The 25,198-nt window shown below is 31.6% G+C and overlaps 2 protein-coding genes across 3 annotated transcripts in view; both read right to left on the bottom strand.

Moving 5' to 3' along the window:
* Positions 1–1,334: 1,334 nt before the first annotated feature.
* On the bottom strand, positions 1,335–9,493 carry LOC123298889 (acyl-CoA Delta-9 desaturase-like). The gene is made up of 5 exons (XM_044880986.1): positions 9,481–9,493; positions 3,912–4,042; positions 2,753–2,958; positions 1,724–1,909; positions 1,335–1,653 (listed from the first exon to the last, which is right to left on the bottom strand). The coding sequence occupies exons 1-5, from the start codon at positions 9,491–9,493 to the stop codon at positions 1,335–1,337; spliced, it is 855 nt and encodes a 284-aa protein (XP_044736921.1).
* A 1,254-nt stretch (positions 9,494–10,747) lies between these two features.
* The window catches only part of LOC123298997 (protein PALS1), a 121,569-nt gene continuing 107,118 nt past the window's right edge, over positions 10,748–25,198 (bottom strand). For both annotated transcript variants that reach the window (XM_044881103.1, XM_044881104.1), the window contains 5 exons: positions 14,558–15,116; positions 13,921–14,413; positions 13,129–13,656; positions 12,620–12,898; positions 10,748–12,350 (listed from right to left, as the gene is read on the bottom strand). In XM_044881103.1, the coding sequence (XP_044737038.1) occupies positions 11,689–12,350; positions 12,620–12,898; positions 13,129–13,656; positions 13,921–14,413; positions 14,558–15,116 (2,521 nt within the window). In that variant the 3' untranslated portion in view covers positions 10,748–11,688. The remainder of the gene's footprint in view (positions 12,351–12,619; positions 12,899–13,128; positions 13,657–13,920; positions 14,414–14,557; positions 15,117–25,198) is intronic.

The raw sequence follows: 25,198 nt of genomic DNA, 5'->3' as shown, positions 1-25,198 counted from the left end.
GTTGTTCTTTATAAATACGCAAACATTTTTTCGAAAACCAAATAGTTTTTTTTCAATTTGAAAAAAAAATGGTCTTTATAGAAAAGCAAACCACTTTTTTGGATTGATTGGAAAGATGTTTTCGAAGAGTGCCTAGATTTAGCAGAAACAAGTATACGAAATAACAATTTTGATATGAATAAACAATTTTGGGTTAATGGATTAATTAATTATTAAAGGCACAGATATCCGTGACGGTTGGTAATAACACTCATTTTAAAAAGTATTATTATATTAAGTTATATCTTTTAGCCCTTATTTCGGGAAAAATTTGTCGCGCAGAAGCTACGTGAACAAAACGAATTACTTCTTAGAAATAATTAATAATATAATAATTTAAAAAATTTAATGGTTCCGGGGATCTCGTTGTTTTGTAGATTTAGGGAACGTTTTTGGACAAAATATGGTCATAGCTATAAAAAGGGTACATCAGATGCTTCCGCTATATATTTGTAAGCGTACACAATAGTATTTATACTAAACATCTTGGTGGCATCTCGCAATCATCATTTGAATTAATTCATCTCGTTTTATATCTCACAAACTTAGTCTGCCATCTACCGAAAATTCTATTCACTTTATGATAAGAAACGTATGAGACATCTAACAAAGAATTTGAATACTTGCCGATATTTTGAGAAAAAGTTACTACCACAAAATTAGCACTTTCCACGGCATTTTCCTTACTATATAGACAATTAGTCCGGATCACGGTTTCTGAAGCCAATGCAAAAACCGCAAATCACCCGACAAACAATTTTTTCGTTCATTCATTCAATAAAAAAAATATTCATTCAATATAATAAATACATTTTGTTTGTGAATTCTAATTTTTCATTATGTGCTAATTTTCGTGTAAAAATAAAATTAGAATTACTTAACGCATATTTGATTTTTGATCCTAATTTTTTTGTGTGAATTCTCAATTTTCATTATATGCTAATATTTGAATAACAAATTTTTATCATATTGATTTTATTTTTGGAAAATTTATATTTATATAGAATTAGAAAAAGTAATTAAGTACAATTTATTATAAAAACAAGTGAAAACAAACAATTGACTGAGTTAATTGTTGAAATACCATGTATAGACAGTGTTAATGAAGCAATCGTTTGTTTTGGACGTCACGTTAATAAAAAAAGATATCCACTTTTAAATAGCTATACACATACTGATATTCCCATATTAATGCATACTATAAAATTTGCACCTAATAAGCGCTCTTTCATCAAAACCATTACTCATAGGTATAAATAAAATTTTTAAAAAAAAATTTATCTAAGAAATTTATTTCAAAATTTTTCAATAGTAGCAAAACTTTTATTATCTTCTGTTTGGTCACGATCACCCCAACCCCAAATTGTAGGTGAATATGATCCATCACCGGTACGTTCAATACGTTTTTGTATCATATCATCTGAAACGGTTTTAAAATCGTAGGCCCAACCGATTTTCCCAAATATATTTTTCAATACAAATGTTGTAGCATTTATACGACCACCACCCAATTCACTGGCTTTATAATCCCAGGGGAAAGTGTGATGATAGTTATGCCATGCTTCACCCAACGTCATTATTGAAAGAAGCAAAGTTTCCCGACCGGTTGTACCTCTGAAATAATAAATTAATCAATAGTGTTTTTGGGCAGGTGTGTTCTTTTTTATTAAGTATATTAGCTTACTTTTCATAGGGCTGGTTTCCCCACATATGGGCCCAACTGTTTACTAAGGATGTAATGTGTAGTGAAAAAAGGTGACGCAATGCCACAGCAACAAACCATGAATTTGTAAGAGTTTCGTTCCACAAATACCATGGAATCACCGTTGGTAAGAAAGCGAAAAATAGAAATAGCAACCTGAAATAATATCTAAAACAAATTGAACTTATTAAAAAATAAGGTGACATTGTATTTATTTTGAAAATTCTTTATTTTCTTTCAAATCAATTTCATCAACTTCAAAGTAATCCCCTCCCGATGCAATGCACTTATGCCAACGGATATTCCAACCTTCGAAACACTGGTTGTAGTCACTTTCCGGGATTGCCTTCAGTTCCGTCTTCCCTGCGGCTTGAATCTCCTCTATCGTATCAAAAGGGTGCCCCCGGAGCGGTCTTTTGAGCTTGTTGAACAGCCAGAAGTTGCACGGCACCAGATCGGGTGAATATGATGGTTGCGGAACGATATGGGTTGAGTTTTTGACGAAATGATCACGAATTATGAGTGCAGTATGGGATGGTGCATTATCGTGGTGTAAAACCATGAATTGTCTTTCCACAATTCCGGCCTTTTTAGGCGGATAGCGTTACGCAAATGACGCATAACGTTCAAATAATATTCCTTGTTAACTGTTTGGCCGGGCGGAAGGAATTCATAATGCACAACAAACGCGCGTAGTTTAGTTTTTGGACACAGTATTATTTAATCACTGTAGCTCGCAGACAAATGATTGAATCGTTTTTAAATACGTATGGCGTGGGATTTTGTTACGATATTTATAAGGCTTTGTTATATTTTCAAAGAAAAAGAGAAAGAACCAGAGAATATGCCATTTCTGGCTTGCTTAATATTACTAAATTAGAAATATATAGCATGAGAAAATTTCGGCATATTTTTGCAAAATTTCATCGTCGGTACAAAATCAATAGGACGCCTTCCTTGAAAAGGAAGTTTGTTCAAAGCATAAATTCATTTCAGTGTTATAAAACTTACCTTATTTGAAATCTTATGATTGGATCACTCTTTAAATCAGACATATCAATTGTTTTACGTTTTTCTATTTGGTCTGGATGTGACTCAAGCATTATCCATCCAATTTGTGCATAGAAGAATCCACGTTTTGAATTATGTGGATCAGCATTTGTATCAGTATATTTATGATGCAATCGATGGAATAATACCCATACGTATACTACATCCTACAAAATTTGTATTAGGTTTTAGAGGGAGAAGAGTATGCAAAATACAACGAATAAGGTTTGTCGACTGATTATATATACAGGGCGTTCTGTTATTAACTGCAGATCGTTGGCCTACAGAATAAGCTCATATAAACGAACAAAAAAGCTCTTTACCAAATTTCGATCTGAGGCCAGATTCGGGAGATGTGCCTATGGGAAAATAGAAAGATTTATGAATTCACAAACCTATCAAATTCATTAAATTAGTTGGTGTCACTTAGAGGAGACTATCATAAAACAATAATTGATTTAATTGGGTAGTGAATACTAAAAAAAATATTTTGTTGTTATTATTTATAAAGAAAACAAAAATATAAATCCCAATAGCCAGTTAGATGTGGGAGGTATCAAATTATATATTAATATAGGTACGGGGCAGGGGGGGAATAAATTGTGTAATACAGAACACAAAATCTTAAACATTGTAGAATCACTTTACAACTTCAACACACAACATACATACTTTGGTTTGTCTCGGTGTATATGTATCTCAGCATATATTTATCAAAACGGACAATTGTCCGTCTTGCCAAATATATACCTAACGTATGTAATATTTGCACGATTAGTTGCGTACAACACTTAATTTACCAAGAAACGTAGTGTAGGTTTTAATGGGTTAGTTTTTTTTAATTACAAAAGTAGCCAAATAGAGTTTTTTTGTAATAATTTTGCATTTAGGGACGCCTCCACTATGATAAAACACATCCTCTCTTTAAGTAGTGTTTTATTGTTTTCATTCAAAATGTTATTGAACTGTGATTCGCTAAAGATAGGTATATTAATTTATTTTTTTAATTATCTCGCAAAGTAGGCCTCATATCCAAAAGTGGAATCTGCAGTCAATAACAGAACGCCCTGTATATATATTCAATAAATACTGAGTCTTTCCAAAAATGTATTCTACTTACTTGAAATGATATAGTTTGGAAAATTACCAACAACAATCTTAATTGCCATTTGGCTTTGTACGCACGATGTGACCATAACCGATGAGATCCAGCCGTAAATGAGAATAATGATACCAAATATAGAACAAAAGCTGAAAATTTTAAAAGTCTTATTATTATTATTTATTTATTATCAATTACTCCTTTAGCAACAAATTCATAGATCATTTATTTGATCATAGATAGATTCGTTACTTGCCAAAAGCAGTTGTTAGTAATTTCGCCGATGTAATCATCAAATAAATGCCATAAGTTGCTTGGATATGCCATATGATGAAAAATATTACATAATGCCAACGATATTTTCTTTTATATTTTCTATCTGGTTCATTTTCATTTTTATGTAAAACATTTTTGTCTTGAATGGGACTTGTTGACATTCTATTTTCAAAAATTACAGATCCCACAAAAAAAAATCAAAAATTTAAAAAAAATATCAGATTTGTTGAATCGTTTCTTGAAATTCGAAGATTTAAGCAAGCAAATATTGACTAAAATTAACGCTGACAATTTAATAGATACTTATATTACAAGTAGCAATATTAATTATTCGGTATATATTAAAAATTATTATAATAAATTCACGCAAAAATTAATACTTTGTACACAACAAATTAAAACAAGTTAAAACAAGTGAAAACAAACTGACTGAGTTAATTGTTAAAATACCTTGTATAGACAGTGTTGAATGTCAGTGCTTGTAATATTTTTTTAACAATTAGAAGAGTTTAAAAATACAATAGAATTAGAAGAGTTTTCGGAAACTTCGAAGTATTTTCTAGAATTTTTTTTTCGTTTTTCCATAATGTTTCACGATATCAGTAGTTGATGATACCCACAAATTTTCAACTCGTTATCTTTTATAGTTTTGGAGAAAATTTTTGGTGCCTCACGGGTAAACGGGTGATGTTCACAAAAAATCTTTCAAACTCACTTTTTACGTCCTGAGCATGCTATAAAAATTTAAGCTTGTTATCTATTTCCGTTTTTGAGTTATCGTGTTCTCAGACGGGCAAGCAGACCGACAACTTAGACTATTCCGAATGATTTTATGAACACCTATATCAAGATCTTGTTCGTAGCATCAATATTTTTAAGCGTTTCAAAATTGAGTCTAAACTTAGTATACCTTGATATGTAGTACACATCTACAGAGTAAAAAAATTAGAATAATTGATTTTTTACAGGAAATGAACATATGAAAATTAAAATATAACAAGTGAAATTAAAGAATTGACTGAGTTAATTGTTGAAATACCATGCATAAATAGTGTTGATAACTCTATCACATTGCACATACATAAACAATTTATATAATACATACTATACAATTTACGTCTAATTTGCGCCCTCACGGGTAAGCAGTGATGTTTACGAAAAAATGTTTCAAACAAAAGTTGTTTATTTTTTTATAAGGAACATTTATTACATTTAAACTTTTGTTCTATCTCTAACGGTTTACACGATGGGTCCTACGGATCCATAGGTCAAGACCCAATTGACCTTTGTTGCTCATTTACGAACTCGACCTCACTTTTCACGTCCTGAGTACGCTGTAAAAATTTCAGCTTGATATCTCTTTTCGTTTTTGAGTTATCGTGTCCACAGACGGACGGACGGCCGGACAACCGGAAATGGACTTATTAGGTGATTTTATGAACACCTATACCAAAATTTTGTTGGTAGCATCAATATTTTTAAGCGCAACAAACTTCGGACTAAACTTATTATACCATGAATATTACATATATGCATGGTATAATAACACAATAGTTAAGGTTAATTAAATAAGGGATATTTTGGTTTATTTAGACAACATTCAGACAATATAGCTGGAATCCCAATTCCCATATGTTTTCTGCGTGGTCATTTGGCGAAATAAAAGGACATAAAAAATTTGATTTCTAGAATTCTTTAATTTTTCAATAATATATATGTACATTAATTATAGACATTAAAATTAAATATATTACAATAAAATAATATCGAATTTTGTATTGCCATAATTGTTTTCTTTTTTTTTTTTACTTAATCAATTTGTTTTTACAGATCATATCTCTCTATTTTTATATATAATAAAAACTCAAATATAAATATAATTTTTTTTTTTATACGAATAAAGATTCGATCATCTCTAAATACGTAAACGCACATGCTCTTTGAAAGTAAAAAATGGCGTATGTATTACGTCTCCAAAGTCACATATGATCACGCGTTCGCGTCGTTAAATATTCAAGGTCAAAGGTATGCTCGAGTACTCTGTTAAAAAAATCGTTACTCTGTTTTTCTGACTTTTTTAAATGAAGAATTTTAATGACATACGCAATCTTAAGAAGATTACGGAGACTAACAGTTTATATGAAAAGTCATTTTCATTATATTACCTGTAATGCACGTGGTCTGACTCTGAATATGATATAAAAATGGCGGGTCATGTTAACGTCAAATAAAAAATACTAGTTCCAAAAAACATATATAATAAGGAAATGAAGCCTCCTATGCCGAGCTATAAGCGCCCGTGGATGAATTTAAGGAGCCTATCTGGACGCGGTTTAGTCCTCAGTCGTTGCGCACTTTGTACTGCGCGTCAGGCTGTCTAAGTGATTGAAAACAATTGAAATTGTTCAATTGATTCAAAACAAAAAGCAAAAAATTTAAAACAAAAGACAGCCTGATGCTAAGTACAATGTACGCAACGACCAAATTGCCTAGATAGGCGGCTTTTTTTCCTGCCACCCTCTTCACTCTAGTTTTACGTCCTTAATATATATTATCGTGTCCACAAACTGGTATTTGGCGTCAACTTGATGTTAAAGGACACGCAATGATTAATTTTTCGTCTATTGCGTATGTTTTGACGTCAAGTTGACGCCATTTCTTCAGTTTCACGACATTCATCGAATACATTATGGAATCTCTACGAATTTCGAGATAAGGAATACAATCTCATACAGCTGTTTGAAACAAAAAGAACAAGAAGGGGCGAAGTGTAATTGTAGCAGAAAGTGAGAGAGTATTATGCAAATGTATTATACAACTTTATACTCTGTCTCTATTTTTCCTATGTCTATGATATATTGCATGGTACCAATGCTACACCAATGCCATCTTAATTTAATGCAATTTTAGGGTAACTTTTTTAACACAGAGATTGTATCCCATATCTCTACATTTCATAGAATACACCTTGGTAGAACCAGACAAGGTATGCTCTTTGTGCAGGTAGGCGTAGGGTGGGGGAATGCTCTCACTCTCGATAATCTCTCTCACACGGTACCCAGTTATCGCCATATTGATTGTTTGTTTACATTCGAACTGTCAAGTTTATTTATTTGTTAAATAATTTTTTTACATATTTACTGTCAACAAATATGACATAAGCAATATGGCGGTGACTGGGTACCGTGTGAGAGAGTAAGAGAATGTCCCCATCCTACTCCTGCCTTTCATAAGAGCATACCTTGTCTGATTCTACCAAGGAATACACCTAATAACATTATAAAATAATTAGTGTAGAAGCTAGAGCCTTTAGTCTGAGACGCATAACTCTTAAAAGAGGGCAACTCAAAACTCTTTAACGACTCCAAATAGAAGGAGACGAGGATTTCACTTAAAAACCATCACTGCGATGAATATCCAATCTTTATTCGTTCCAATAGGATGATAAATCTTTTTTGTGTCTCTTAAAAGTAGAATGAACCATAACGCTAAAGTTTTTTTTTTTGTTTAATTTCATTAAGTAGATATAGTAATAATAATTATGATTAATTATTAATAACCATCTTCATTGCACTTTATTTTTAAGTTTAGAATTTCTTTCACTAGGTTTTTGTTTGTTTATATAAAAATCAAAATTGTTTTTTTTAAGTTTTTCGAAGATTTTTCTTTTAGGAGTTAAACTACCAAAAATGGATTTGCTTTGTGGTTTTTGGTTTATACAAATAGCTTTAAGAAAGAATTGTTATTTTAATAGATGAACTTGTTTTGGAAATTATGAAGTTTTGGATAAAGAATCCATAACAATGTATATTGTCAAAATCTGGAAGTATATTATGTGAAACGAAAAATACACAACTTCGCTTTTGATATCTGGCCTATTGTCAAAGTTAAAATATGTAAAATTTATCGGCAGTTCTGTGTGTAATAAGCGGGATTAAACGTGAGAAAAAATTGTAATCGATTATTTTGGAACATAATATCTCCAAGCAGAGTATATCTTTCGCAACGTGTTAGGAACTCTTTTGTAGCCTAATCCTGGCGAAAAAAGCAACTGTGAGCCAATCATGAGCCTTGAATTGCTCACATCTGCGGCCAGCCAAACGAATTCAATCATTACATAATTAGCGCTAACAGCGAGAAGATAAACAATAGTGTACATTTTTTCGCAGAAATTGTTCTGAATCTAATCATTTTTCTATGAAGCTTTGAGACATTTTTTCTAAAATCTAATCAATTGAGCAGATCAAACATTTGTTCAGCAATCCAAAATTTAACATATTTTTATATTCGAAGTATATTTATAATAGAATTGTCGAGATTACAGATGTTCAGCTTGTGAAAAAAACGACATTTTGAAAGTTATGATTCCACAAACTTCTTTTAAACAGTAAAATTGAATTTGACAATATTTTTTCCGTAATTTCAAAGGCAATCAACGAATAATTTCTAATAAATTCATCTATTAAAACAAGAACCTAGAAACAAGAAAAATATTTAGCAACAGAAATATACTTTCATTTGACTTTTTTGTTTGTTAATATTTTTTTTAAATTAACTTTCAATATTTTTGTTAGACTATTGCTACAAGTAACTTAAACGTTACATAAAATTTAAAAATTTTTTTTTTATAGTAGTGTCTTTATTGTTCGAATTACAAATTATACACACTGACTAGCACTGTCCTTTTTTTTTGTTAAATAACACTCATTTAAAAATTTCTCAGTCACTTAATTATATATAAAACAAATCGATAAAAATCGGTTATCGATATTTTTTTTTCGGCACACAAAAATTATACATACATCTTAAATGTATATATATATAATTCTAGCGATAATATTTATAATAGTGGAATGTTTTTTTATTTTGAATTTTTTTAGATTTTCAGTTCAAACATTGTCGAAGGGCACTGAATTCATAATATACTTTCTTTTTATACAATTTTTATTTAAAATAATATCTTATTATATTTTTCTTTAAATAAATTATCAAAAAAAGAAATTATTCTAGCTCATCAATGACATAATTTTAAATTTTATCATAGAGCTAATACCAAGTCGCCGCAAAACGGTTGATCGCAGTAAAGACAGACAGATAAAGTAAGCGCATTTAGCTGTCTTCGCCTCCCTTAAACGCCTACAATTTCTACCTCTGTCACTGCGGTCAAGAATTCACTTATTGCGTTTCCTATGTCTATAAATCTTTATAGTATTATCTCTATGAGTTGTATTCATGGTACAATTAGACAAGGTATGTTCTAGCGCAGATTCACTCTCTCACTCTTAGTTGATCTCTTTCGCGCTGTACTAACCATCCTCTGCCATATTGGTGTCGACTGGCAAAACGCGCCTTTACTAAAACGCTTCCGTGTCACGAACATACCTTGTCTAATTGTAATATGATTTTTACTAATGGCAATAAACATTTTATGAAAATATGACTCTTTCAGGACCCACAGGATAACTACATCGATTCCACAGAAGTGGGTTACACAAGTAATCGAAAATAAATTTTTATTGTGGACCCCGAAGAGAATATGTTTTAACAAAATGTGAAAAATTTAATCTTTCTTAAGGGTTGATTGCAAATATTTTATTGAAAAAAATGTAGAAATTTCAACTTTGAAAAATTTGGTAATTTAATTTTTGAATGATTTAAAGAGAGAACACGGGCTAAGGCAATTATAGAAATATCTTAAGAAATATTCATCTGATCGTCTAATGATGTGGATTTTTATGATTTTCTTTTTTAATCCGATTACTCCAAATAAATTGACTTACTTTCTGAAGAAGGCAATGGCCCCGGTTGAACATTTCTGGATCTGCACTTGGTACCTACCCGCTATCCACATAAATTTAGAAATCGGTGAATTTAATTTTTTGATAATTTATTTTTAACGAAAAAAATTCATGAATACTGATTAAATAAATAACTTTTTTTTTGTAACTTTTTAATAATGACCTTAAAATCTAATTAAATATTTTATAATGCAGTCCTTGAATAATTATAAACAATAAAAATTTACTATCGTGATGTTTTCAAAAAAATAATTATTAAAGCACCATACAAACAACGATTTTTTTGAAAATGGTATCGTAACGATATTAAAATATTTTTACATAAATATATATTTTTTGAAGTATATACAAATTAGAAAATTTGATTTGTTTGAGCAAAAATTTGGAACACAATAAATTGAGAGGGTTTATTTGTAGGTTTTATTTTTAAGGTTATATAAAAAACCGTTACGATACACATTATTTGAAAAGTTTCTGTATGTAAAGTTTTTGAGTATTTTGAGAATTGAACTGCTCTGATTTAACTTTTTTTGATAATAAATTTGAGATTAAATACACAAATACACGGTGGGACATTTTCATCGATAAAAGGGAAAATCTCGTAGGATGTGGGACTTCTTACAGCCATCTGACGGTGTCAGGATCAAATAAAAATCACCTTATCAATATTTTAGCTACCTTCCAAGATTTTCCCACTTATCGATCAAAATGGCCCACTCTGTATACAGATTTTCAAAATAATAATAATAATAATAATTTTTTATACACAAAAAAAATAAATATTTCCATTAAACATAACAAAATAAAAATATTAAATACAAAAGAAGTCGGAACGATTATTGTTCCGTTTCCTTAATTTTGACGCAGATATTTTGTTCATAATCACGAAAAAGAAATCACAGATTTTATTGCAAAGAAGATGAACTCTTCTGTAATTTAAATTTTTTTATAATTTACGATAGTTTATCTTGAACAGAAAATAGTTGGCTAAAATCAATAAATATTTTACGTTGCCATAAAAATTGATTTGCCTTGAAGTAGCCGCGGATTCTGGGAGATAATGTGTACATCTATTTGGATGTGAGCAGATGGTATTTGGTAATACACAGATAAAATTTACGACCCAAGCAATGTGACAGCAGTTGTTTCTTTACCAATTTCTCGAACAAAAAGCAAAGCCTTTTACCCGTTTATCACAGCCAATTACTTTTCCAATTTGAGTAATCCGATTCATCCATGATTGAATCGAAAATTCCCGGTTGGATTCTAATAAAATTAATTGGAAATTTCCAATAGCAAGTTTCTTAAAAAAATTTTATGAGTTTGAACGGAAAATTTGATTTTCTATTAATTCTTATTCATCTGAATCGGATTTTTTAACGTGACTTATAAATATTTTCCCCCAAAAAGGGTTTTTTGTTTTTGAAAAATAAACTTCGGAAGTAAAAAAACTACTCTTGGTATCAAATTGGTATCAAAGATTGAGCTACTTGGGCTAAATACTGGGCTAGATTTCATGAAAAATCCGTACAACATGTTTCCCCTAGATCCGAGCCTACTATAAAATCTATCGTATCGAAGATCAAACGCATATTTTCGGAAGAAGATCCCGAAGAGAATTATGAACAAAATATTTGAAAAAATGCATTTTCATCGCTAGAATAATTAACAAAAACACAAAAAAGATTATAAAATAAATTGGAAAATGAAAACTTTTTGTTCTACATCCCTTTCACCCAAGCAGCAGGAACATATTGTGGTTCTCTTTCCAAACTATTAATTTCGGCTAACAATTGATGATACGCCCGTTCCGTATCATTATTAACAATAACTAAATCAAAGAAATGTCCATATTTATCCTCCATTTCACCTGCTTTATCAATAATATCACGTAGTTCATCCTCCTTGTAAGCCTCACCCGCACGAGCTCGCTTCTGTCGTAATTTTTCAAAGGATGGTGGTGCCACAAATACCACGTACGGTTTTAAATCTGACGTACGCAGAATTCGTAAGCTTTGTGGATGTAAATTTAGTACACATATTTTCCCACTATTTACAACGGAACGGATTGCATCCAGAGATGTTCCATAATATGCTTTCTCATATTCACCATGTTCTACGAATTTCCGCGATAGTATATCCGCTTCGAATTGTGCCCGCGTTATGAAATGGTAATCTTGTCCGTCGGTTTCACCATCTTTACGGGCACGCGATGTATGCGGTACAGCTGCGGCAAATCGTTCGCTGTCTTCCATTAAACGTTGTCGTAATTCGTGTCGACCAATATTTGGTGGACCGATTAATACAACAGGCCGTTTATGATTGGCACGTGGGTAATATAATGCTACTTCCTCGTATGTGAGAATTTCATCTTGGTCTAAATCTGTAACAAGATTAAATTTTTGTTTATCTGTTGGCATATTTTCATGTAAAAATTCGGATTTTCTAACGGACACACAACATAAAACAAACGCGTTTCTAATCAACAAATGAGCTGTATTAAAAATTTTTTGTATCCTAATGACTCGAAAAGAAAGAAAAAAAAGGGCACGATATTTGATTTCAGTGTTTTGGACTGAACCTCCTTTATGAATCGGTTAAATCTAGAATAAACGTAGGTAATTAAAAAAATATAAGCAAAAATTGTCTTACCGTCTACAGCTGCCGTATATAATGGATAGCCAGACTCATGACATGCTCCTGCACGTTTACCCTTTTTCCTAGGTTTCCGTGCGCATAATAACGTACTAGCTTTGTGTGGTTTATCAGCGCGTTTATCTGTATCCGCACCAATAGTTTGTTTAACAGATTCACGTTGATGTTGGAATGCCATACTTGGTATTAAACCTGCTAACGTTTGGTCTTCTTCACCTTCTCGGTATGCTTGCCACCAATTTGGATCTTCTTGACTAATCACGTGTAAAACTTCACCTGAAAATTAACAAGTTCTTCAGTTAAATTTCTTTTGGATTTTGCTTAAAATTTGTGAGTCTCAAAAATTTTTGAGAGTCTCAAAAATTATAGCTACCGGCAACAATCTCGCTTATTTAACATTTTATTACATTACACAGCACCCTGGAATCGAACCCGGGTCTTTTAATCTTTAAGCTTTGTTCCTGAGGTACTATATTTTGTTAGAAAACTGTATCAAAATTGCTTACCTTTCTGAAAACTAATACCCAATTCTCTACATGGAATGTACAAATCATCTTCGGGATCATAATCAAAATGTGCACGTACATGTAAGACACTATCGCGAGGAGGTGGTGGAATATTTCCACGTGGTTGTGCCGGTACCACGAGGAACGTTAATGTACCGGTCATACCCGCTAATAGATCACAGACAGCATTTACACTTTTACCACGTAACTCAACACCATTCACTTCTAATACTTCATCACCTTCACGTAATAAACCACTTTTATCGGCCGCACCTCCACGTACAATACGTCCAATAACAACCGCTTCACCTTCATTTCGTACCGTTGCCCCTAAAGGTTCGTTACTCTTTTCAATTGTTACAATACGAATATTACTATCACCATCTTGTTGATTCGTTTGAGTTGGTATTATTGATTTTAAACCAGATTTTAACGTGTTATTTCCGCCATCTTGTAGTAAAGGACTATCTGAAGCGATTACTTGTGCTACGCCATCATATGCCGATAATAATCCTTCCATTTCATATCCTAGAAATTAAAATTCACAAATAAAAACTGAATAGAATTAAAGTTTTAGAGTCTCTGAAAGGAAACTTTTTTTAAATATCTGAGCCCCATAGAAACCCTCCATTTCAAGTATTCAAAATACACTGCGTTGGATTTCTAGTCTTTACAACTGGACATGTAGATCTTCTTTCTATTCTCAACTTAAGAATTTTGCCCACTCTCTGAAGACACTATGCCCTTTGATGTAGGCATGATTATCAAAATCAAAGTTTGAACAAAAATTACCTGTAAGAATATCAGCTAATTCAGCTGCGGCATCTGAACTCCCGCATGCACCCGCTAAGGCATCCAAACATTCACGTAGCGCAGGTCCAGCAGGCTCCGGTATTCCTTGCCCAGGTCTCCGTACAGCTTGCACAGCATTATGTACAGTGACAGCACGTCCAAATGCTGGACTTAACAGTAATGATTGTACAGCCGCCGCGCGTCCTTCAAGCCCCGCAACCCCACTTCCACCATGTTTCTTCAATTGTAGCTGTAATCGTTGCAAACATGCTACTAATGTACCATAACTAATTGCTTCATGAACACGTATTGGCGGTTCTTCGCTATCATCGGCACCCTCATCACACGAACTATAAGCGTCATTATCATGGGCAGCTGATTGTGCCCCACTTTCTAATGCTTGTAATTTACGTGAACCACGTAACGAATGTCGTAGAAATTCACTTTGTTGTGCTAAACGATCTTCTTCTTCTTTTCGTTTACGTAATTGTTCCTAGAAAAAAAAAGGAATTTATTGTTAGGTTTAAAGGCTTGATTGTTAGGTTTAAGCTTCTAAACTTGAATCCTACTGACTTATATAAAAAAAAAAAGGTTCATTTGGATATTTTGTAAACTAGGGGGTAAAAAATGAACCTACCTGAAACTTTCGAATACTTTCTAACTGCTCTCTAGTTGGTTGCTCTTGTAAACTATTATTATTTACAGCTTGCTGTTGTGTCGTTAATGGTGTTGGTATCGTTGTTGTCGGTGATATTATGGTCGCACCAGCTGGTAATGTTGACACCGTTGTATTATTATGATAATTATTATTATTATTGTTATTATTATTATTAATTAATGATGTGGGTGGTTGTTGTGATTGTGATGTGGGTGCAACACTATTCGCTGCGGTACGTTGTGGTAATTGTGGCGGTTGAGCACGATTCACTAAGCGTCCATCTTGTTCAATTCGTAAATGATCACGTGGCGGTGGTGCCGGTGGCTTTGGCGGTGGATACCGTGGTGGTGTTTTGTTACGTGCCACAAAACTATCTGGCACGTCAACAGCCATCTCACGATGTGGTCCATTATCAGTGACAACAACACCTCCCCCGCCCGCTAACATCATCACCATATCGTTTGTGGAAGATGGTGGTTGTTTTACCGGCTCATCGTCTAATACTAGTACGCTGCTACCGGATCGTCGGCGTACACCCCTAGAAAAAACAAAATTACATTAATTGAAATCGGAATTTTAACCAAATTTTCTTTGGTATTTAAACTAGCTTATTAATATTTTGGTCAGCAAAAGATCATTTAGGGAGCCTTAACTAAAGCAATTGAAAACAAAAGATAGCCTGATGCGCAGTACAAAGTACGCAGTGGCCATTGGCTAGACCTCTCTCAGATAGACGCCTTAATTCCTGCTACCTTCTCCACCACGTTTCACGTCCTTATATATATGTTCTTGATTTCAAGGCTCCAAGAAACTGTGTATTACTCTGCTTTTCATTTTAACCTAACAAACTTCACCATTAACTCTTTCATCTCTTAAAACTCTAATTTTTATGTATCCCATGATACTTTTTGGCCAGAATTCAACGGTTTTCGTAATATCCAAGCTTAACCTTTGATATGGCTAAATAAAGTACTACAATTTTTTCAAAATCATACTCTTACTCACATCCGAGAACACTAAAGGTGAAACAATAATTTTCTCTTTTCAAGAAAACAGAGAATAGAACATTACACCACATCCAAAGTGGTCACATCTGTTGCTTTGCAATTAGAAAAAAAACTTAACAATCACAGAAGTTAACACTCTATTTGAGATAAGCATAAAACATTTTTTTAGAGAAAAGAAATTCCAAACAGTTACCAATGCGCGCAGCATATTTTTGTATTTATTTATTTTCGGTTAAATAACATTTTGTTAGCCTTAAAAACATTCTCTCTTTCTGAATCTCTCATTAAATATTCGTTAAATATACACACATTTAAAACAGATTCAGACATACATGCAGACATTCTTTCAAAAAATGCATTAATTAAGTAGCCAGTAGCCAGAACGATTGTATATAGTTTGTTTTAAATTATTTATGCAAGAAAATCAATTATCATGTCTAAGTGGATTTAATAAACAAAAATTTCTAATTTATAGAATATTTTTAAGATTTACAAATTACAATTACAAATATCTCCAAAGTTTTGAAAGACAATTTTACCACTGGAACAATTTTCAGATAATTCACTGCAAGAACTAAAATTCCCGATCAATTTTGTTTTCAATTAAGTTTTTTTGTTTTTATTCTAAAACCATACGTGGTGCTCTATGAGAATTCGATTCCAGTGGGTTTGAAATCGTCTCGCCTAGATAGTGTGCTTTAATTAAAGGATCTTTCCCCATTCATTTGACGTTTTCCTAATCCAACATTTGGTCCAAGAGAGGGAGGGTAATTTTTTGCATAATAGGAAAGGGGAACCTAAAATTTCGTAAATTCAACGGTATATGTCGTCATAAACACATACTCAGCCAACTAAATATATGGTAAATCCGAGTTTAGCGGGGGGCAGCTGTCCTCCCATACCTTCTCCTGGGCGCGTTCATGTGTAAGTACTTCAGAAAGTTATTAATATAGTCTCTAGGGCATTACATCCCCATCGCGTGTTCGTTCGTGAAGAGAAATTGCAAAAAATCTTCACAAGCATAGTTGATGAATGGTGACTTTGCCTTTATCGATCATTTATCTTTCTTCGCCTCTATCGATCAACTATCGACGATTTCGCCTTTATCGAGACAGTAACTCATTTTTCTTACTCAACTCGAACTTGTAACTCCATCATAAATCATGCTTTCGCTATGTGTATAATATGGGCGCTTCAAGAATTTCGACAGGATATTTATACACTCACGGTAGAAGATCAGGAGAAGATAAGAAGGTTCGAACGGAAAATAATCAGAAGAATCTATGGAGCGGTACAAATCAATGAGACAGAACGGCGTATCCGGAACAACAGGGAGATATTAGAAATCCTGGACGGTGAAGATATTGTTAAGTTCATCAAATGCCACAGACTCCGTTGGTTTGGGCACGTCCAGAGAATGGAAGACGCCAGAATGCCGAAGAAGATACTTAACGCCAAGATCTATGCTACCAGGAAGGGAGGAAGACCAAGGCTCAGGTGGATGGGCCAGGTGCTGAATGATTTGAGGATAATGCGAGTCACTGGATGGGGAACCAAGACCCAGGACCGCAACGTCTGGAGGCGCATTGTGAAGGAGGCCAAAGCTCACGTCGGGCTGTAGCGCCTATTGTTGTTTGTTGTTGTATTTATATTCTCAAGTTATTAAGGACATTCCCAAAAAATTACGTTTTCTTAGGATCCATCCTCGAAAATTGAAACGTAAGTGCAAAATATTTTCATACACTCATTTTTTTCGGGAATAATCTTAAAACTAGACGTCTGTCATCTAATAAATGCAAGACAGAAAATCAAATATGATTGTCTATTTTTTGACCTCGCTCGCATTTCTTTTCACTTTAGTGGAAGTGAATAATCTATAAAAATTGTAGTTAACTATACTTTTTAAAAGTAAATGACAGGAAGGTACCAATTTTGTTTCCCTTTAAGTAAAAATATAAGCAATTTTATCATGTTTTTGTTATCGTTCCATACAATGAATTGCCTTGCTTTTTACTCCTTAGGTTCTTTTTTTTTGTTATGAGGGTGAAATGTTCTGTCAACCATTACAAAACAAAAGAAACCGTTTTTGAACATGAAGTTTTTTGTTGTTGTTGTAGAATCCCATCATTCAAGAATATAGAAAAAAGAAACACACCTGTTATTAGAGTTTTTTAATGGTTTAAATGTTTTGAAATGTATTTTTAATCTTTTTAATACCACATCAGTGACCTACAGATATTTTTATTCATATACGACTTCTTATAAATTGTAAGAAAGGTATTTCACTAACAAAGTTAACCTCTGCCTTATATCCGAAGAACATAGATGAAATATTATTTCGATTGAGTCTTGGAGGTAAGAATCTATCACTTATGTGCTTAATTCCGGGACCAAGACTCCACATTCTTGAAACCTTTTAGAGCTAGGTTAATTTGAACACAAAAATGAAAAGTATGACTCAAATTTAGTAGGATTGCATACTTGGTTTATCAAAATTGGATAAAATTTGGATATGAGAGCAAAATTAAATTTTTTTTATTCTGATAACGTCATTAAGTTAAAAAATTCGATTTTTTGATAACACAAGCAAATTTGGTCCGATGTTATTGGAATTTTTTTTTAAAACCCACTCATTTTGAGTCCTTTTTTGCAGCTGCGATGTCAGTTTTTCGCTAGCTATCACTTATATGCTTAATTCCGGACCTGGTCTCCAAATTCTTGAAACCTATTAGAGCTAAGTTAATTTTGATCACAAATATGAAAAGTATGATCCAAATTTAGTAGGATTACATACTTGGTTTATCAAAATTGCCAATATGGTACTTTTTGATACCTTTTAATGAACAGCGAATATATTAGTAATAATTATAATTTTCATCCAAGTTTGTTTGTATTACTCTGTATTATATACTTTATTTATTATCAACAAAATTTCGATTTTGGAGGCTAATCAGTTCCTTATCAGTTTTCTTCATTCAATTTCAACAAACCACTTTTATTGGAAATTTTTTTTCGAAGAATACCTAGATTCCGTAGAAGGCATACGAAAAATAAAATAAATCCTCCAAATTTTGTCAATCTGAGAATTGTCCCACGGTAGCATTAAGTTTATTTGGAAATTAAAAATCAATAATTTCTTGTTGATAATTATAAGCGGTTCCTACTTTTGATAACTTTGTGGTTTTATTTTGCTACACAACAGTTAATACGTTTTCTCACTCTGTATATTTTTCCACTTAATATAAATTATCTTGTTTACACAATAATATAAATATGATAAATGGTCGATTAATTTTGGTACACATTGTACACATATCATGTTATTTTTAATATGCAGTCAATATACAGCGTGTGCACTGTTAATTTGGTATTTTAAAAAAACATACATACATGCACAAAGTATTTTATATGTAATAAAAGTTGTATTGTGTTAAATAAAATAATCAGTTACAGTCTGATAATTCATTAAAATTTTTATCTACTCCAGTAATGTTCAATGGTAAAGTGTACAAAAATGTATAATAATTTTTATGCTCATTATAAGTAAAAATGCACGTATTTATATTTTGTTTGAATGTGTAAAAAGATAGTCTATGATTGGCCACAGGTATGCGAGCACATATTTAACTTTTATTATTAAAATAATTATGTTTGATTATGATTATAGGTACAAGGTGATTCAGTTTAATTAACTAGTAAATCACAACTAGTTTTTTATTATTTGTTAAACTATTTATGTATTGAATTAGTTTTTTATTTTATTTTTTGTAGCCATCCTATATACAGTGTGTCTGCTAATCGAGTTACGTTGTAACGAAAAGAGAAAAAAAATTTTATCATAATAATTTTTCATAATAAACTCTGCTTGGTGAGAGGTATGGTTGCCATGTTTGATCATGTTTGGCCATGTTTAATTAGCAAAAAGGTTAGCAGGTTGTCAGGAATTACCAAATACAATACACTCTCACTAATCCGGCACTCTAATAGACCAATACGTCTCCAATAATCCGGCACCCTTCGGCAATCGAATTTTATAAACAAAAATTACTAAAATAAGATTATTTTCATGCCAGTGATGATATTTATTATCAATTTTTCTATAAAATCTAGTAATCCGAACATTCCAATAATCCAGGATTCTCTGGTTTTTATAATTGTCGGATTGGTCAGATTAGATAGAATTGGTAACAATTTTTGTTTTTGTTTTTTCAATAATTATTAATTCCTGGATTTGGCTAAAACCATAATTACGGAAGTCATCAAGTGATGTTATATTCTATGTATCAATTTTTTCAAAAAAAAAAATCAGTTTTTGTACTTTTTCATAGAAATATTACTTAAAAGAATGCAGCACGTTTACATTGAAAAAAGAACAGATAGGTATCACATTTTTAAAGTGCCTATAATAAAGCTGAACATAGACGTGCGATATTTCCACTTACTTGAAAGCTCATGGAATTCGTATTAAAATAACATCAGAAATATTTGTATAGTATTCAAATATTTAAAATGGCGGCCAGAATATTTAATCAAACGAAAAACCATTTATAATTTCAAATTTGAGATATCAAGAGGGTGAACCAAAGTGGCCATCTCAAGTGACGGTGTCGTTTGAGAGAGAGGTACTTAAGGAATCACACAAAATGTGTATTCCAGTTTTCTTCTCTTTATGATAAAATATGCGGAGATCGTTCCCTGTGATATTAATTTTTTCCATATGTTTATTAAGTTTTGCCAGTAAGTATCCACAGATTATTTTTGGGAGTGTCCATATACTACGTGGCTCAAACCCAGCCTCTTTGGAACCCCTTCTCCTTCAATTTATCCTACCGTAGCCTCTACTATGATCCTACCTAGGATGAAACATTTTTTATTATCAAATTTAGAAAACATTTAGCATTTTCTGAAACAATGGCATTATGACATTGTGTGAATATGGCGTTCATTCCTATATATTTTAAATGTGAAAGTAAGGTTGTTTGTTTATTTGTTTGTTACGCTTTCACGCAAGAACTACTGAATGGATTTGAATGAAACTTGACAAGACTAAACCATCCATTCTTTAATTTTAGCTGTTATTGATATTCCAAGAAATGGTTTGCCAAGATGAAGCTAGTGTTCTGGAATTAATCCGTGAACAGCTTTAAAAATATTCGACGATGTCTATGGACTGCTTATATAGATAACCGTTTGTATACTCCTCCACGAATAAAAACTATACACTTATAAGAAGACAAACTATGGACGAACTGACGACTCGCGGGCTTCTCTTCTTAACTTAATAACATTGAAAAAGGCAACGACCCTCGCGAGCACAGCGTTGTGTTCTTCACAACTCACTAATAACATACTCTTGGATTGGAGTACTTACTTACTTTACTCTCTTTGCTTGCTTTGCTTCGTTGTGTTTTTATTATTATGTTTGAAGTATTTATATTTGTAAATATTGTTTATTTTCTGTACTCTTTCATGACTTTGGCATTGGCATGACTAAAAATATCGCACGTGTTAGATTTTGGACAACGCAACGACAAATTTGATCTCTTACAAAACAATCGATTTCAACGTTACAGAAGAATTTACAATTTATCATTTAATCAATTTTGTTTTTAGTGTTGAATTTTCTCAAGATTTTTTTTGGTAAAGTTAACGAAAAGCATTTGTCCTTGAAGAGTATCCCAAAACGACCATGCTCTAACAATTCTGTTATAGGTAGCAAAAGGTCTTATATAGGTAGCAAAAGCAAAGAATGTCTCAGAATTCATGTTCACGACAAACATAAACTCTGAGACATTCTTCACTTGCTCCCGTGGTGTGTGTACTATTTTTCTGGTCAACGGAGGCGGAAAGCGGTAACTTTGTTTAGTACAGCAAGGTAAAAGTTGGCACTTTCCGCCTGGAGAGGAGAAAAATAATATAATAATATTGAAGTGAAATGTCTAAAAATATCGATTTAGAATTAATAAAAATATCACACGTGTAGATTCTGGACAACGTAGCGAAAAATTTACGGCAGTAATGGTTCGAATCTTCGTGATTCTATTTTAGTAAACTCAATAAAACGTATTTCATAACGACAATAGAGTATTCCATAATGGCCACATTCCGAGAATTCTGTGATTGAAGTGTCTTTTTGGAGAGGGTATCAATTTTCAAAATTCCCTGATGACTCCTGATTTTCTGGTATAATTTTCCTTATTTTTTGAGGTTACTCTTTAAGAATCGATTTTTATATAAGGAGCCCGGTATGAAAAAATATGAAGCACCCCTTTCATTTTTTAGTAAAGCGCGTCTATAACTTGAATTCTTGTGTAGTGTCGACAATGCATTGTTTGAAACTGACAATAACCTGGCAATTACCTGATGCAAAGTGAGCGTGAAACATAACAATTGAAAAATATAAACTATCATAAATTGTCACTTGAACTATGCTTAAAGCGTATATACAGTTCTCAAAAATACAGCCTGTATAAATCTTAAATCCCAGTTAGAATATTATGTGGTTATTTTTTGTTAGTTATGAATTCCAATTAAACAAAATTTATTTACCTGAATTCGTACGAACTACGTTCATAAAAACAAAAACAATGATATAAATAATATAAAATATAGAGACGTTAAAAGAAACGAAAAATTAATTAATGAAATAAAAATATACAATAACATACCAAAAAAAAAAAAAAAAACTGTGTTTTGTTGTGTTTCTAACAAAAATACTGTTAAAATATTTATTTACGAGTAACCGTTTTAATATTAAAAATGTGTTTTTACACATATTCGCTCCGAGCGTGAATTTCGTTTCCATGACAACGATACACTACTTTAATTATAGAATTAATGGATGCATATATAATTGTGTGGATTGCATTGAAAACTTACATTTAAAATTTAATATTCTTGTTTCACAAATTTAAATAAATAATTACGATAATTAACATTTGAAAAATAATATTTGTACAATTTGATTTCTTATTTTCACAATTTTTAATGCATTAAGTTTAATTAATTAGTGTTTTTCAATCATTTTAATTTGACAGTTTCTATATCATTAACATGTAAATAATTGCAAATTAGTCATAACAGCCCACTTTATCTCCAAAATTTTTCACTTAAAGCGCTGGCATCGATTTTATTATCCCCACCATGACTACGCACACAACGAATATGTATTTTTTTTGTTTTTCAAAAAAAAAAAATGAATATGTTATTTGAAATGAAAAAAAATAGGAGGTGTGTATTCATTTCTCTTGTGAAGCGGAGAAAGAGGAGGCTGGATAACTATGATATGCATATTTAGAATTTTTTTAAATTTGACTATGATAAATTTACATATAATAAACTAGGATGAATCAGCACTAACGTGCTTGAAAAACCTGAACAGATGTAGTTTCAAGTCCTTAATGTATACGAGCTTCTTGATTGAAGGAAGATCAGCTCAGCCCTCAACTTTATTAAAAGGAGTTTTCGAGTCACTCGCGCAATTTACATTTCCTGCAACTTTAATTTTGCCCACAATTCGAACACGTAGGAATAGTAAGAAGAAAATTAGGAAGAAATTGCTAACAATTCAATATCTAACTGTAGCAATGATGAGAAGAACCTTCACAATGTTCCTACGGGTAAGAATTCATAGAAAAAATTGTGGATATACCCATTTTTAAACACCTTTATTCAATTAGTAATATTAATTATTAATAATTAATATGAAATAAATTACAAAAAATTAGTTAAACATTATTTATTTGTCTCACCGAATCTACTTGGTCGCACTGAGTTGACTCGGAAGCTCGAGTGTAAACGACCTCGGGTCAAATTCATTTTCATTCGAGTACATATTTAACAAAACTCACCCGAATCAAATCATTAATCCAAATTTTAGAAAAGATTTGTCCTGAATACATTAGGCAGGTTAATTGGTAACCATTCGGTGGGCAATTCAAGTTCTGTAAGTGAGGATAATCAGGGAAGAGGTATTTGTCGATGGAAACAAGTTTGGAAGCCAAAATTTATTCCAGCCTTGAATTAACAACGTATCAAATTTGAGGATCAGATTTGGATTTATTTACAAACTCGTATCATTGGCCTAAACAAATGCTAGAGAGATTTGATTATTAACCTTTGGTAATGATTGGCAAACCAAAACTTGATTACTTAGCCTTGGTCGAACTTTGGACAAGGACTGAAATACCAAGGCTGCATTTGAGATCGTGTTTTCTTCTGTCGTTTCTGGATTATTGCTCGAACATTTTCTAACAAATTCTTTATATGTTTTGCACCATTTCATTACGAAGTTCCATAACTTTCGATACTCATATGCAGATTGATACCAGATTAAATAATTATTATTTATTATTTTATTTACATTGGCGTTAGTGCTATTAAATTTAAAGACCTCACCATGCAAAGAGTACCTATTTATTACATTTGAAAAATTTATTTATTTATTTAAAAAAATAACTTACGGTTCAGAAATACTGAAAGAGGAATAGAAAAGAAGTTCGAAAAATCTCGAAGGTAAAATCACTTTTACAAACAAAAATTACAAATTATTGTAAATAAAACTTAATTAAAATAATGAAGAATCAATTAAAATTCTTTAAATTATTGTAAATTGTATTTTCAATATTATAAAAATTCCCAGTATTTATTATTAATAAAAATAAATAATTGAAATTAGAATCAGTTATGTTTTCTTTGGATTACTAAGAACTGACGTCACAATTTTGTAATATAATCAGCACAATTGTTGTAGCGTTTCATAGAAAAATAGAAAATTTTTTCAGAAACTATTGATTTAATAGTATCAAATTAATTGTGTTCCAAAAATAACAGATTCTGAGACTCCATTCTAAATGTTATGTTTAGAAAAATTGTAAAAAATATTGACCCATTCGAAATATATCGTTAAGACTTGTTAGACCCAATTGAACCCTATGTTACTCATTTACAAACTCGTCCTAAGCATGCTATAAAAATTTCAGCTTGATATCTTTTTTCGTTTTTGAGTTACCATGATGACAGACGGACTGGCGACAGACAGACAATCGGAAATGGACTAATTAGATTCATTTCATGTAAAGACGCCACACAACGCAATCTTAATTCAAAATTTTTGTGAGAGTATCAAAAAACAAAAAGTTTTCAAAATACGATTAAAACAAAAACTTTTATGAATTTATAATTAGATAAATAATCAATTCTGCTAAAAAAAAATAAGACTTTATGCTTTTGCTTATTGTATAGGTAGGTACGTGCTAATTTTAATTATTTATAATAAATTTTCAAGGTAAAAATTTTATAATATTGGAATTTTAATGGATTTGTTAAAGCGTAACATAAAAATTTTTTAATTTTTAATAAACATCCAAAGATTTTTATTAGGTACACCAACAAAAAAACTAAGAACTCCTTAGTTATGTATTCAAAATGAGTTTAATAGCTTAGTTCTACAACACACACGTAAAAATATTTTTAAGCAAACGTTTTTTCAGAAGAATGTTATTTACCTGTTGTGAGAGTGTAAAAAAGGTGTAGAGACTTACTTTTTATTTATTGAATATACAAAAACATTTCTATAAAAAGTCATTTTAAAAATATGTTTTGAAAAAAAAAA

Source organism: Chrysoperla carnea, chromosome 4 (genome assembly GCF_905475395.1).
Source record: "Chrysoperla carnea chromosome 4, inChrCarn1.1, whole genome shotgun sequence".
NCBI lineage: Eukaryota > Metazoa > Arthropoda > Insecta > Neuroptera > Chrysopidae > Chrysoperla > Chrysoperla carnea.
Note: the sequence above shows the minus strand (reverse complement) of the source record. Positions and strands in the feature narration are given on the sequence as shown.